The sequence below is a fragment of the Polyergus mexicanus genome, unplaced genomic scaffold (assembly GCF_030449975.1).
Source record: "Polyergus mexicanus isolate NDT 795.1 unplaced genomic scaffold, iyPolMexi1.0 SCAF_6, whole genome shotgun sequence".
Taxonomy (NCBI): Eukaryota; Metazoa; Arthropoda; class Insecta; order Hymenoptera; family Formicidae; genus Polyergus; species Polyergus mexicanus.
This window is the reverse complement of record NW_027223326.1, coordinates 601,485-615,458: the sequence shown is the minus strand read 5'-3', so window position 1 is coordinate 615,458 and position 13,974 is coordinate 601,485. Positions and strand designations below refer to the sequence as shown.

The 13,974-nt window shown below is 37.6% G+C and overlaps 1 protein-coding gene across 8 annotated transcripts in view; it reads right to left on the bottom strand.

The window, feature by feature from the left end:
* Window positions 1-1,942: 1,942 nt before the first annotated feature.
* Tn (tripartite motif containing protein thin) overlaps window positions 1,943-13,974 on the bottom strand; it is a 71,275-nt gene continuing 59,243 nt past the window's right edge. For all 8 annotated transcript variants that reach the window (XM_070297774.1, XM_070297777.1, XM_070297775.1 and 5 more), the window contains 6 exons: window positions 11,683-11,774; window positions 9,056-9,652; window positions 7,411-7,572; window positions 6,385-6,541; window positions 5,544-5,825; window positions 1,943-5,293 (listed from right to left, as the gene is read on the bottom strand). In XM_070297774.1, the coding sequence (XP_070153875.1) occupies window positions 4,862-5,293; window positions 5,544-5,825; window positions 6,385-6,541; window positions 7,411-7,572; window positions 9,056-9,652; window positions 11,683-11,774 (1,722 nt within the window). In that variant the 3' untranslated portion in view covers window positions 1,943-4,861. The remainder of the gene's footprint in view (window positions 5,294-5,543; window positions 5,826-6,384; window positions 6,542-7,410; window positions 7,573-9,055; window positions 9,653-11,682; window positions 11,775-13,974) is intronic.

Below are 13,974 nucleotides of genomic sequence, written 5' to 3'. Positions count from 1 at the left end.
AAGCAGTGGTATCAACGCAGAGTACTATGATGAGAGAGAGAGAGAGAGAGAGAGAGCGCGATTCTCTCCCTCGGAACGTTGATGTAAGATGGTTTCGACGGCTGTTTCGACATCAATCCGCTTTAACGACGTTTCCGCGTTCCAAAATTCGAGCGATTTCGCGGGAAAAATTTAAATATCGCACCCGCGAGAACAATCGCCGGAGAATTTTGGAACGAAAACGGCGTGTAGACGTGGCACTTACGTGCTAGATTTTATTAGTGAAAACGAATAACGGTAAAGGCTCCATCTCTCTTGTAATATTTTTATTATCGCAAGCGTATAATACATATTATATATATATATATATATATATATATATATATATATATATATATATAAATATAAATATAATTAAATTATATATTATTAAAATAAAGGGATTACGCCACTGTTTATTATTTATTGACTAACGTTCGACTAATATTGTAAATAATAACGAAAATATTTTATCTATATTTCCGATCTCCGGGAGGGCGCCGGGCGGGGACGGGGTATTATCTCTTGTCCGTCTTCGCGGCGTCCAACACCGGTCGCCGTTTCGCCCGCCCCTCTATTGTTACACCATTTCATCATTGCATTTAATAAATTATATATTTATTGACTCACTCACCTTTTCAATTGCTCCCATTCCCTATCTGCGATCTCTCCGCAATCATCGCTTCCCTTGCGTCTCTTCCGAATATTTAGATAATCTTGTCAGCTTTAGATATAATTAGATCGCTAATGTTCAAGTTTAATTATGAGTTTTAAAATTTTTATAAAGGTATATGAAAAAAAAGAGCTGCAGAAAATAATAAAGTTTTTAATAAATTATTATATATATTAGGTGTACAACTTTGCTTCCGCCGTTTTTTTTTCCCGAAATTCGAAGCTTTATTGTAAAAAACTGGTTATACATTTACGATTCAAAGTATTGTCCACTCCCAATGATCGTGCCAATTCTTTTTGACTTTGACTCGAGTCTTCATTAAATAATGCCTCCAATTCTGCATCTTCGAAAACCTTCTCTCTTCCACCGCTATGCCGGTCTTCGACGTGAAAATCACCGTTCTTGAAGCGTTGAAACCATTCACGACACGTTCTTTCACTAATAGCGGTTTCACCATAAGTATTTGAGAGCATTCGATGAACCTCAGTCGCAGATTTCTTCATATTGAAGCAGAAAATTAAAACCTCCCGCAAATGACGAGAATTTGGCTCGTAAACTGACATTTTCAATCTAGAATAACTTTATGATGCAGACACAAATCGACTAATGTTTCTATGGGGTTATGTTGACAGATGCCCAAGTTTATCGCATGACGTCTATAATCTATTTATTTCGACCACTACTTACCGCTAAAGCCATCTATAGGAAAACGGCGGAAGCAAAGTTGTACACCTAATAATAATCTCATATCTGTGTAGATACTTTGTTAAGATGTTCGATAAATAGAGAGGGTACGATAAATAAAAGAATAAGTTATATGTTTGTTACACGATAATTGGCTTAGCTAATCCATTTACAATAAAATATTGATTGCGAGCTAATTTAATATAAGCGTTGTATGTTGTAGTTGCGTCTAAACTGAATAGTAACACAATTATGGCAAGTTAAGGAATACTCAGGCGAATAATGATCTTAGGATACGTCGCTGAAGTCGCTTGTAGAGCTTCTATTGACACGAAGAACTCAAAGTTCCAGTTCCGACTGTTCGTCGAGTGGAGTTCGCCGAACTAGGACTTTGGAGACCGCTAAATTTAACGACCGTATTCATAGCGCGAATTAATAATCCTTTCTCGTTTTTTCTAATGTTCGAAGCACATCTCGTACAAAGAACGCGCGAATGAAAAATATATCGCGGCAGAAATGGTTCCGAAGACATGGAGGCAAGTGGTTGAGGAAAAATTCGCTTACCGCTTTCCTTCCGCAACAGTTTATTTAAAGCATACAAACGGTACAAACTTTATTTGCTCTGTCGCTTTGAATATAAATTAAATTAAGTCGCTCGTTTATCGTACTCGTGTACGAAGAAACAGAGACAGACGCGAGAAGAGGAGAGTTGGAGGGAGTGAGAGATGTAAAGATGAGAAAAGTATGTAGATTTTTGAAACTGCTGAGCGGAGGAAATTGACCGGCGTCCAAGATTTTCCTCGAAAATTCGAATCAAACTCGCCGACGAGCCAACGGTCCGTTTCCATTCACGCATCGTTATGCGCGATATGATTGCTTTCGCAGATCTTTTTTTTCTTTTATTATTCCATTCGTTTTGATATCTCCTTCATCTGGTGTCGCTTCAAGCGAATGCAATGTTTATCGAAGCGATACGAAGAACGATCGCGACAAACCGCAAAAAGACCGGTGGTGGAAGTAAAAACGGAAAAGTTAAATTTGGCTTCTCTGGAAAACGATAAAGAAATTAGCTTAAAATACGGAAACAAATATTTACTGTCTCATATTCTATTAATTTCCAATAAAATATGTTATCGATTTTAATATCAGAAGTATAAAGTGAAAAACAAAAGAAAAAAATTGTTTATTAATTAAATTTGAATCTTTTACTGAAAATCGGGATCTCATTTATTCTTCATAGCAGAAATTTAGTTTTGCATCAAAATTAGCGAAGACAATTGGAGAATTTTGTTAGCACGAATCTCTTAACGCCAATAACTAGATTTAGGATTTAACGCGCGAACCAATCAATTCTTAATTATTCACTATATGATAAAAAAATAAGCGCATTTAATCGGTGCCATTTTTGTGACAATAGATTTCGTTTGCGCCAAAAGTTATTCCCGCAAATATTTTCGTTCCCTTTGTATTTTATTACAAGTACGAGCGGGCGATACATTTATTTCCAGATGATGAGAGTTGTTTCAGACAATAGAAAGGAAACGTAAGATTGACGGGAGAATTTATTCGATGAATTTGTTAAGATAATTTTGTAATATCTTTATAGAAAATTGCTAAATTAAAAAATTCTCGATAACTCTCGATATTCATCTTTGCATATTTTTCAGAACGCCACGTCATATATAAACGGTATAAGATTATAATAATTTATTTCCCAAGATATTGAAATATTTTTTCATCTTTTGTCTCATATTTTCTAATTTCTCTACCTTTTTTTTTTCTTGTTAAACGTTAGTTATATGTATTTTTCAGATAAAAAAGTCACGATGAGATACGAATATTCAAAGTTATTGAAACCTGACTCCAGACACATTCATTAGACATTGATTCCGAATTCAACTACACAATTTATTTGCATTGACTGGATATATAATATATTTGCTTTTATTCGCTCATCATTAATAATATTAATAAACGCGGATATATATATATATATATATATATACAATATACAGGGTTGGGAAAGTTACTTTATAAAAGTAACTCGTTACCGTTACCATTATTTTTTCTAAAAAGTAACTCGTTACCGTTACTCGTTACTAATTTTAAAAAGTAACTCGTTACCGTTACAGTTACTAAAAAGTAACGAGTCGTTACAATTTCCGTTACTTTTTTACAATACAAACTAATAAATTATTTTGCATAAGAAAAACTTTTAAAAAATTGTAAGCAAGATTTCATTCAAGATTTATTACAAAATAAATGATTAAATTTTATCGAAATTCTTTATTAAATTTTAATAAAATTTGTTGCTCCATAGTATCATCATTTAAATGCCCTCTTTGTGGTGTTAATACAGAGCCACCGATGCTAAACATTCTTTCTACGGATGCACTGCTTGGTAGAGCTGTATTATATTTAATAAAAAGTTTTTTAAGTTTTGGATAGTCGTTTAACATTTCTATATTACAATTATTTGATTTTAAAAACCGTTGCAATTCTTCTTGTTCAGATTCATTTTGCACCGTTTTTTGCTCAAAAATGAAAAAATCATCGCGATCGTCAGATTTTCCAGCTTTTGAAGAATTTTCAGTTGATCGGATTCCCAATAAATCCTCCAAGTAATTTTCAGCACGTTTTCTTTTTTCTCCGGTTAACCAGTTTAACTTAAATTTTGGATGTAAACATGCTGCTATTATTAATTCTTTTGTTTCAAATATTGTAAGAAATTTAAAATCAAATATAGTAAATTAAGCGACATTGTTTGTTTTATTGAAATTAATACTTTTGAATCAATAGTATAAAATAAAATAATATTTTTCAATTAAATCCTTATTTAAAATTAAATAACATATGTATTAATCAAATTAATAAGTTACCTTTTATTTAAACCTTGCTGAATAGCTTCAACTAATGAATGGCAATCTATAAGGTCAGATTTATCGAGATTTTCTAATTTTCGTTGCAAGGTACTTAGAACTGGTAATAAATGAGAGCTCTGCTTTTCCGAAAAGATAAAGCTCTCATTGGATATCGCGCGTCGCGTCATCGCACTGGTCCGCAAGAGCCATAAGTTGATCAATCACATTCAAGCATTTTTACAACATAATAAGAATGCTAATTGGTCGATTTGCTTACGGCTTTACGGTTAAGATAAAAATTTTATCACGCACAATAGCAAGAATAATATCTTAAATAAATCAAAAAATTTGAAAAAAGTAACGATAAAAGTAACTGTTAAATTCGTTACTCGTTACCGAAAAATGTAACGAAGTTACTTTTTCCGTTACAAATAAAATTTGTAACGCCATTACCGTTACAGTTACCGAAAAAAAGTAACTGTAACGATAACGGCGTTACAAGTAACGCGTTACTTCCCAACCCTGATATATATATATATAATGAATTAGCGCGTATCCGTTTGGCAAAAGAGCAAAATTCGCGGTTTTTCCGACGTTGGATCAACAAAATGGTCGACAAAGTCGGCTAAAATACTTGGATCCGGTGATTCTCGCGATCGCAGACGACGATGTTGCCGGTGGAGGTGACGGCTACGCCCTCGAGGCCCTTGAACTCGCCGTCGCCGCTGCCCCAGCAACCGTATGACTTGAGAAAGGCGCCGTCCGGACTGAAGATCTGTATGCGATTGTTACCGGAATCGGCGACGACGATGTAGCCTTGATCGTCCACGGCGACGCCCCGCGGGAACTTGAACTGGCCGTCGTCCGAGCCCTCCGAACCGAAGGATGTCAGTACGCGGCCGTTGACGTCGAATATCTGAACGCGATGATTGTTGCCGTCGCTGACGATCACTCGGTTCGTGTTGCTCACCGCTATGTAATGCGGGTGTTCTAATTGACCGCGTCCGCTGCCGCACGAGCCAAACTTGCCCACGAACGTGCCGTCTGATTGAAATACCTGCAGGTATTCCGATATTATTTGCAATAGTATTATTATTATATACAGCGTAAAATACGACGCTGTTAATACGAAACGCGATTACTTTCCCGTCGTACACACGCGGTTGTATATATTTTGTCATCATGCGGAACGTATCGTCGAAAGCAGCGAAAAAAAAAAAAAATCTATCCTTCATTTCTCGAGAGTCAACAGTTAATCAAGCTATTTATCGAGAGTTGATGAATTAAGTTTGATATAAAGGGCGCACCTGTACGCGATGATTCTCCTTGTCACATACGTAGATGAATCCGAGAGCATCAGTGGTGATGCCCCAAGGATAATTGAACCGGCCGTCGGCGGTGCCCTGGGAGCCGAAGGCTCGCAGGAAACGGCCGGACGGATCGAGTACCTGGATCCTGTGGTTGTAGCGGTCCGCGATGATGTATTGCCCGATCCTGTTTACGGCCACCCCGGCGAGGCAATCGAATTCGCCCTCGCCGCTGCCGTACGTTCCAAACTCCTTTATGAAGTTTCCATTACCATCGAATACCTACGGTACGCCCGAGCGATATACAAGTGACGTTTATATCGATCGCCCGCCGATATTAAAATCGGCCGTTCGCGGCCAACCGCAATATAACGCGTCCTCGGAGAGGAGAGATTCTCCCTCACTCCTGCCGTTGGGCGCGCAATCGAGGTCGGCTTATTTACGATACATCGATACACCGATACATGTACGAAATATCCATGAAATTTTAAAGCCACCGTACTTCCGCTTTACGGGCATACACGAGGTAACTATTACCTCGCTTCGAGAATGACGCAATTGATTGATCGCGATTCGTGTTGGTGATTGTCGGTATTAGTTTGTACCTGTCTAATAACTTGGAGAGATCGTGCAACAGAAGAACGAAATTTTTGAAACTTTTCAATTCATTAATAAGTCTTTTCTTCTATAATAAAAATTTATTTTCGAATAATTAAAAGAGATTTTAATAAATGAAAAGGATCTTTTCTAATAATTATTGATTCGGATGATTATTGTCGATTGGATTTAAATAGAAAATCGAATTCGAGCGAGTTTTAAGAGATTCCATAGATTGGCTTACTTGAACACGATGATTGGAGCTATCGGCCACGACGATGGAGTTGTCCGGGCCGACCGCGAGGCCTCTCGGCCAGGTAAAACATCCGGCTTCGCTCCCCCGCATCCCGAACTTAAACAGCTGCCGCCGCTTCAGCAAGTAATGACTCCTCCGACCATTGCTGGAATCGATCGACGAGAGCGATCAATAAAGCTCATTAAGCGGATTCCCGATTTTCCTCCCCCCGAAATCACTTCGGAAGGGGAGGAAATTCCTACGCCTCGGTCGCATGGTTAATCACGTGCGGTTACGCGCGAATGTTTACGCGATAAATGCAATAATTCTTCATCTGAAACTCCTATCGAAGACTCTCTTTCTGATCGTCCTCGAGAAAAATTTTACGCCGAGCGAACGCGTGGAGGAAGAAGAGGCAAACTCGAATATAGCGCACTCTCTGTGTATCTTCATCTCTCGCCGGCGTGTTTCTTAAAAGAATGTTTTTCGCTAATCCACTTTTCAAGAGAAACGCGCTGTTTTACTCCGGCGGAAACAGCGGTAGATCCTTGAGAATTATAGCCGCGCGAGGAGACCCGTCAACGCAACGGGGATAACGAGGATAAAGTGTTTTGTGATTGCGATATCCTCAGCGACGTCCAGGACGACGCTTTCTCAGGGAGTGCACTTGTCCGAGGTATATCTAGAAAGTTGCAAGTTCTCTTTTAACGACCATAGTGCGCGTCGTGTCTTCTTTCCAAACTACGAAACTTGCAATGTTCTCGAGACATCGGACAAGAGAAATGTACGCGCGTCGTATTCATTTTCCAAGTAAATTCGCTCAGTAAGTAAAGAACTTTAAGCAAAGTCCAGACATTTTGTCTATAAATTTTATCTCATTAGAAAGATTTATAAAAAAAATGTCAATAAAAAAAAAAGAAAAATTATACCCTCAAAATTTTCGCGTTTATTCGTACTGTCTTTTATCTGCAAGATATTGCGATCGTAAGTATAAGAATTTGAAATGCGAGAATATAATGTGACCAAGACTCTCACCTAGTGGAGGAACCTGCTGCCGCGGGTGTAACGGGAGCTGCTGTAGGGGACGTGGGGGAGCCTGACGGGTTTTTTTGATCGTCGTCAGAAGATTCGAAGGATGTTTGCCCGGCGTGTCGAAGAGGTAAGCCCAACGATAGCCTTCTCGAGGCCGCGCTAGAACTGTGAAAATTATTTCAAAAGTTTCAGTTTCATTTTCAGTTTTTTATAATGAAAGATCAATTATACATAGGTAAGGTGAATCATCATTTTAAATAATGTTTTTCATATTATCGATAACATAACAATGTCTCATATCGCGATAATCCTGCGTGTTTGATACGACGTTGTAATGTAATAAATATACGATGTCAGTATTATCTATACCCATACAGAACCCAGCAAGATTGCAATAACATTGCAGCAACATTTTTCTGCAAGATTGCAACATTGCAGAAACATTGCGAAATATTGCTGCAACGTTGTTATGATATTGCAGCAACAGTAAAATGTCCGCCTATAGAAATATTGCAATATAATATTGCAGCAACATAGCAATATAATATATATGCAATAATGCTTTATGTATATTTATCGACATAATATGCTTAACATATGAAAAAAATAATAAGAAATTAGGCCTATAAGAGTCAGGATCTAGCGTGTATATAGTTTTTCTGTATTATAATAATAACGAAATTATAAAATGTAAATTTTTCGACTTCTTTCAATGATAGAGAATATCTAACAATAAGAGAAATAAGAAAAAACTCAATTTGCAATTGTGTAAATTCACAATTTCTTTGTATCCGAAATATTCAGATATTCGGATACAAAAAGATTGTGATGAATTTACGCATACAACGAGTTTTTTCACATCTCTCTTGTCTTTATATAATCTCAAAATTTATTTATTAAAATCTGAAGTATCTTACATATTAGAAAATTATCAAATTTTTGATTTTATATAAGAATGGAAACTATTAAAAGAATTCTTAGTCCAATGTCTGAGCCCCTGTATTAGGGTCATATCATACGACTTAAATTAACAAAAATAGTTATTATATCTTTTTAATCTTACTAGCCGCTCTTTGTAAATTTTATTATATAATCATCATGATTAAAAATTAAATGCGGAATAGATAGCGCAACATGCGCCGCATAGTGGTAAACGAATGAACTAGCGATTATTGAATACTTTTTTTGTAATATTTTCGGAATGTTGCTGTAACATTGCTAAAGTTATATTGTAAAATATTGTCTTTGCAATATTTCTACAACATTAAACTGCAATATGCAATATTACAATGTTGCAGCAATGTTGTTGCAAGATTCAGTGCTGTATATATATATATATATCGATTCTAACGCGCGGATAATGTTTCGAATCATTGCGCAAACAATGATGCGATTAAAGCTTATTGCTAGCATAATACAATGATCGCATAACATATTATCCGTGACACAATTTGCAATTTATACTCATTATGTGGAAAATAGACAATAAATTAATATACATATATATTCTCTAAGTGGAGAGAAATTCTCTGACGTTCTCTTATTTAAAACGACAGAGATTTACTCTGATAAATTTTAAAAATTAGATTAATCGCAGTCTGATTTTTTTCGTTCGTCAAACGGTATCCAGTTGGGATTTGAGTCTCACCTGGACGAGGGTATCGTGGAGGACGAGGAGGGCGGTTCCTTGTCCTTGGTAGTGCGGTTGCCGTATTTGTTCTTCAGGTACCTGGCCCAGGAGCTCAGAGCCGCGCCGTCCTTCTCCGCGCCCGGGCGATCGCGTTCCGGACTCGGTTCCCTTGACTTCAGGGCATGGGTGCTGCGGCTACGCGCCAGCTCGGAGCCGGCGCCGTATTTGGCCGCCAGATAGGCGTTCGGCGACTGGGTCGTCGGCGACGGTGGTTCCTCGTCCAAATCGAGATCGTCGCCGCCGAAGTTGTGAGAGCTCCTGGAACGGGCGAGACGCTGCCGGCGCTCCTTCAGGGCCGCGTACCGGGATCTCGCTGATAAGGGCGAGTCGGTCTCCGCGTCCACATCCCTCTCGCGTTCTCGCTCGCGTTCGCGTTCCCGTTCCCGATCCCGTTCCCGTTCCCGTTCCCGTTCCCGTTCCCGTTCCCGTTCCCGTTCCCGATCCCGTTCCCGTTCCCGTTCCCGTTCCCGTTCCCGTTCTCGTTCCCGTTCCCGTTCTCGTTCTCGCTCGCGGGACGCCAACATCGCCGCCTGGCTCCTGCTCTTATTCAGGAATCTGGAACATCAGCAAGACGCCCGTTCATTTCGTCTGCACCAAGAGTCTTCATCTTCTTTATATTAATACGCTAATATTAGAGTTATTTCAATCTTGCAGAAGTAATTGTTTTCATTTTATTATACAGTGTACAATTTTTATATTTTCTATATGTATATATAATATATTTAATAATATATATTTTTTCTTTGAGAAACTTAATTAATGAGAGTTTTCAGAAAATAATCGTATTTAGAAATTATAATAATCATTTTTCTGGATATATCTATAAGCATCTATGCTGTGAAAAATTTTTCTCTTATGAAAGCCATTTCTGCGAGAGTAAAATAATTCCGTCATAATGCATTCAACAATTACACTGACAAGTGACAAATAATTAAATATACAATGTGATAATTAAGCAACGCGATGAAAAAGCAATGTAATCTCATCTCATCTTTTCGCGTTATATAATTGCTAAATAATATATAAATTGTCTACGGAGAGAGAGAGAGAAGCATATAAAATGAGTACGTTGTTAATTGTGAAAAGTTAAAACGACAATTAAATTTGTATTATATGTATATTAAACGTCTTCTAAGATATATTTGTTAATGCGTCTCTGCATAAATATTTGGATTATCGAAAATTCCCTCGAATTTGTGCGAGACTAATGATTTAAACGGCTATATCCGCTCGAATTCTTTTTTTTATATTTTTTAGAGATCAACTTCTCTACGATAGCCTACAAGCTCGATTGCGCTCGGCCTTTCTCTCCTTCATCCCCTGGACCGTAATTGTTCAAGCTAAATTCGAGTAGATTTCGGGTAATCGCACACCCTTGAAACATTGGAGGGTCTCGACCCCGGCACACGCGAGGAAAGGCGATACCCATTGTGAACGAGCGGTATCTCTGCGGTCGTATGTATTTTCAAGCGAGAGTCTCGCATCGGGCTATTTTGGTGCACATGCGTGCCGAGAACGCAAACTGTGCGAGCGAGTATAAACGCAATATCGTGCAACCAAAATACTTCTCCACGGACAATGTGTACAATATATCCGTAGCGCGCTCTATTTTGAAGGAAAGAAAAAAATCTCGAGTCGTCTTTAAAATAAGAATGGCCGGCGTTCGTTTTGCGCGTATCGCGTAAATTAAGAATATTTTCATCGCTTTATCGAGGGAAAAATACTCGGCATTCGGAAGAAATGAAAATTCTTTTTAGGGATACGTTCTTATAGATATTTATTATTTGTAGAGTTAGAGAGAGATGCACTGATTATGCGTATCACTTATACATATATTTATTCCGTGCGGTGCGCGTGTCCGAGGAGAACGCTATTTATACGTTGCGGAGAGGCGCGTATATTAGGTTTTAAAGGATACAATAATACGAGCATGCCGTAAATTGCATACGCTAATGAGTTGGGGAGGGAACAAAGTAATGAGGTTAAGGAGCTAACTGCTTTTCATATACATAACGGTAGACTTTGTGTCAGTATTACTGTCTCGTTTATGAGATTAAGCTTACGAGGACGAGATTTGCATTTGATTGTCCGCGAATCTATCCCGCTGCGTTCGCATTAAAACAAAATTCTCGCGAGCTATTGTATGGAAAATTACATCTGGGAGGAATCTGCGCGAACGTATGAGATATATTTTTATATCACGTTAGTTCGATAGATTTTAATAGCGCATACAAACGACGAAAGGCACACAGAAAATATTATGGTGAATCGTATTAATTAAAGCTTCTGCTTCTGTCGCTCTTGTGTGAATCAAATGAAGCAGTCATTATGGGCAAAGTAGAAAATTTTATTATTGTTACATAAAAAAAAAAAATCACATTCGATGTACGACAATGAGATAAGCTACGAGATCAATGTAGTTAATTCGTGCGCTAATTGCTAATCTGACGTGTGGTCTGTACATTTGCCGGAAGCGTTCATCGTCAAGTGGAAGATATCGTTTATATACTTATCGGATCGTGGCGGGTTTTTTTTTTTTTTTTACTTTTGGCTTCAAAATTCTAAAAAAAGAGACCTATGCTTACGAAACGGCCACTGATCTAATTCGATTCCAGCTCCATGGATGAGCGCGATCATCATCGGCGCCGCACATTTTATCACAGATTCGTGAGACATCCTGTATACATGAGTATGATGAATATGCAGATAAGTGTTTTACTGCGATTCGCATGTATTGTATGCTGCATGCACATCATTCTCTCGTAAGTATTTTTATTATTCAGAAGCAAGGGGGAGAGCTGTCAATTTTTTTATTTTTACTGAGCCATCAGAAAGTTTGAAAGAGAAATATTGTATCAATTAGAAAATTATATATTATATTTAAATAAGCAATGTTCTTCTAGATTTAATTTAGTTCAATTTGTAGATTCGATATTTTAGATTTTATCGAGAAATATTCCAATCGTGTCTTATGTACGCTGATGATAACAGCTCTTGCATCGTTGATTAATCAGAAATAACGGGGGAAGTCCGTAAATCTCTATATTACATCGTAATTAACATCCCGCAGGGAAAGTTAGTGTCGCGCGTGAGCGAGGGAAGGGGGGTGGGGTGGGAAGGGGAGTGAAAGCGGGAGAGGAGGGCGATACAAGGATGAAATTTTCGGATTGCGTCGAACAATGTTTGTGTAGGTTTGCTCGAATTTGAGAAAGTTCATGAATGTCCGCAAACTTCGGCATAAACATGGTTTATCGCGGGCCCGGTTTGTATGACTTTGCGCATCGAATCCCTTTTCCCCTCGACTAACAAAGTTTGTATTTCGTCGCATTAGGTCCGGGTCCCAGTGCATCGGTAGAACCGACGTGTCACGAAGTAAGAAGTTTCCAGTTTACGAAATTGGTAGATCAGATTGTAAGCATAGATCGATGGTTCTACATTTTCCCTTCCCCCCTTACCCTTTCTCTTCCCGTCCCGTTCCCTTCTCACCCCAAACAGCGGTGTGGAAGCTGCGAAGTTTCGACACCATCTGATTTGTTATAGCGGTGAGCGGAGTGCGCAACGTGCTAAGAATACTGCGTAGCGTTATGCAGAAATCCACTTTCGGCAGCAAGCATATGTACAGTAGAAGATTGGAGAGAGAGAGAGAGAGAGAGAGAGAGAGAGAGAGAGAGAAACTTGGCTCTATATCTATATTTTTATCATGGTTTGAAAAGAATGAGATGAGAAAAGTAACAAATTCTCGATCAAATAAAATTTCGATTATTATGACGGCTGTCATGTGACTTAAAATAAAATTAATTTATGATTTAAAATAAAATTGATTCATGGCTTAAAATAAAATGAATTTATGAAATTGATTTATAAATTAATCCATTAAAATTAATAATAATATTAATTATATATATTTATTAATTATTATAAAAATTAAAGACAGAGCGTGTTGTTGAATATTTTAATGTTTACAGCGCGTTATCTTTTGCAAAAATAATAAAAGTGCATTTGAATCGCACGATAGAAAATGGATCAATTACAAATTATGGCGAAAAATATTGTAATAAAGTTTCCTTAGCTCGTTTGCGAATTCTTCTGAGAGATTTTATTTGACATTTAAATCTGCTATCCAAAAGCATGAGAACTTGTCCCTATGTTTTGTATCGTACCTACTTTGTAGTCTCGCAATCCAGTATTCTACCACTTGCGAACACTTGTGACTTTCTCCTCGAGATAACATTTCAGTTCGAGCGGACTTGTAATGCCGTTTAATATTGCGAAAACTTGTATTGTTAAACGCTTTGAAAAAGTGTAAAAGAAATCTGCTTGTATGGCAGATGACCGTGCCTGCTTTGACAAGATTTTCGCGAATCATTCGGAACGAATATCCAAAAGTGATTTTTATGATAATCCAAGATCTTTGACACTCGTTTGTTATCTTATTGTAAAACAAGAAATAATTAAATTAAAAATATAAGATTTTATATCGTACGAAAGAAAAGAAAACATAAGTTATAAATCTTTACTTTATGCCAAAGAAATGATTAAATGTAAAATAAATAATTCTTGTACGCACGAGTAAAATATAACTTAACAATTTAAAGAGTACGCGTGGAAGTCACTTTTGAAAAACATTCCGATGATGAAATTTAGACAGCCGCCTCCTCCGGTCGATCATCGACCGGTCCATCGATCAATGATGCTGTTATAAACGTAAAAACAATCTGTTAGTGCAATAAATAAATATGCATTTTTTTCTCGTACACATCGTATCCCGCTCGATAGTACTCCAGAGATAATACACGTATGGATCGGGACATTGAGAATGAGAAATCAGGGAATTAGACTGCAAGAGAAATTCTCGGAACAGGGAATGACCGAAAGAA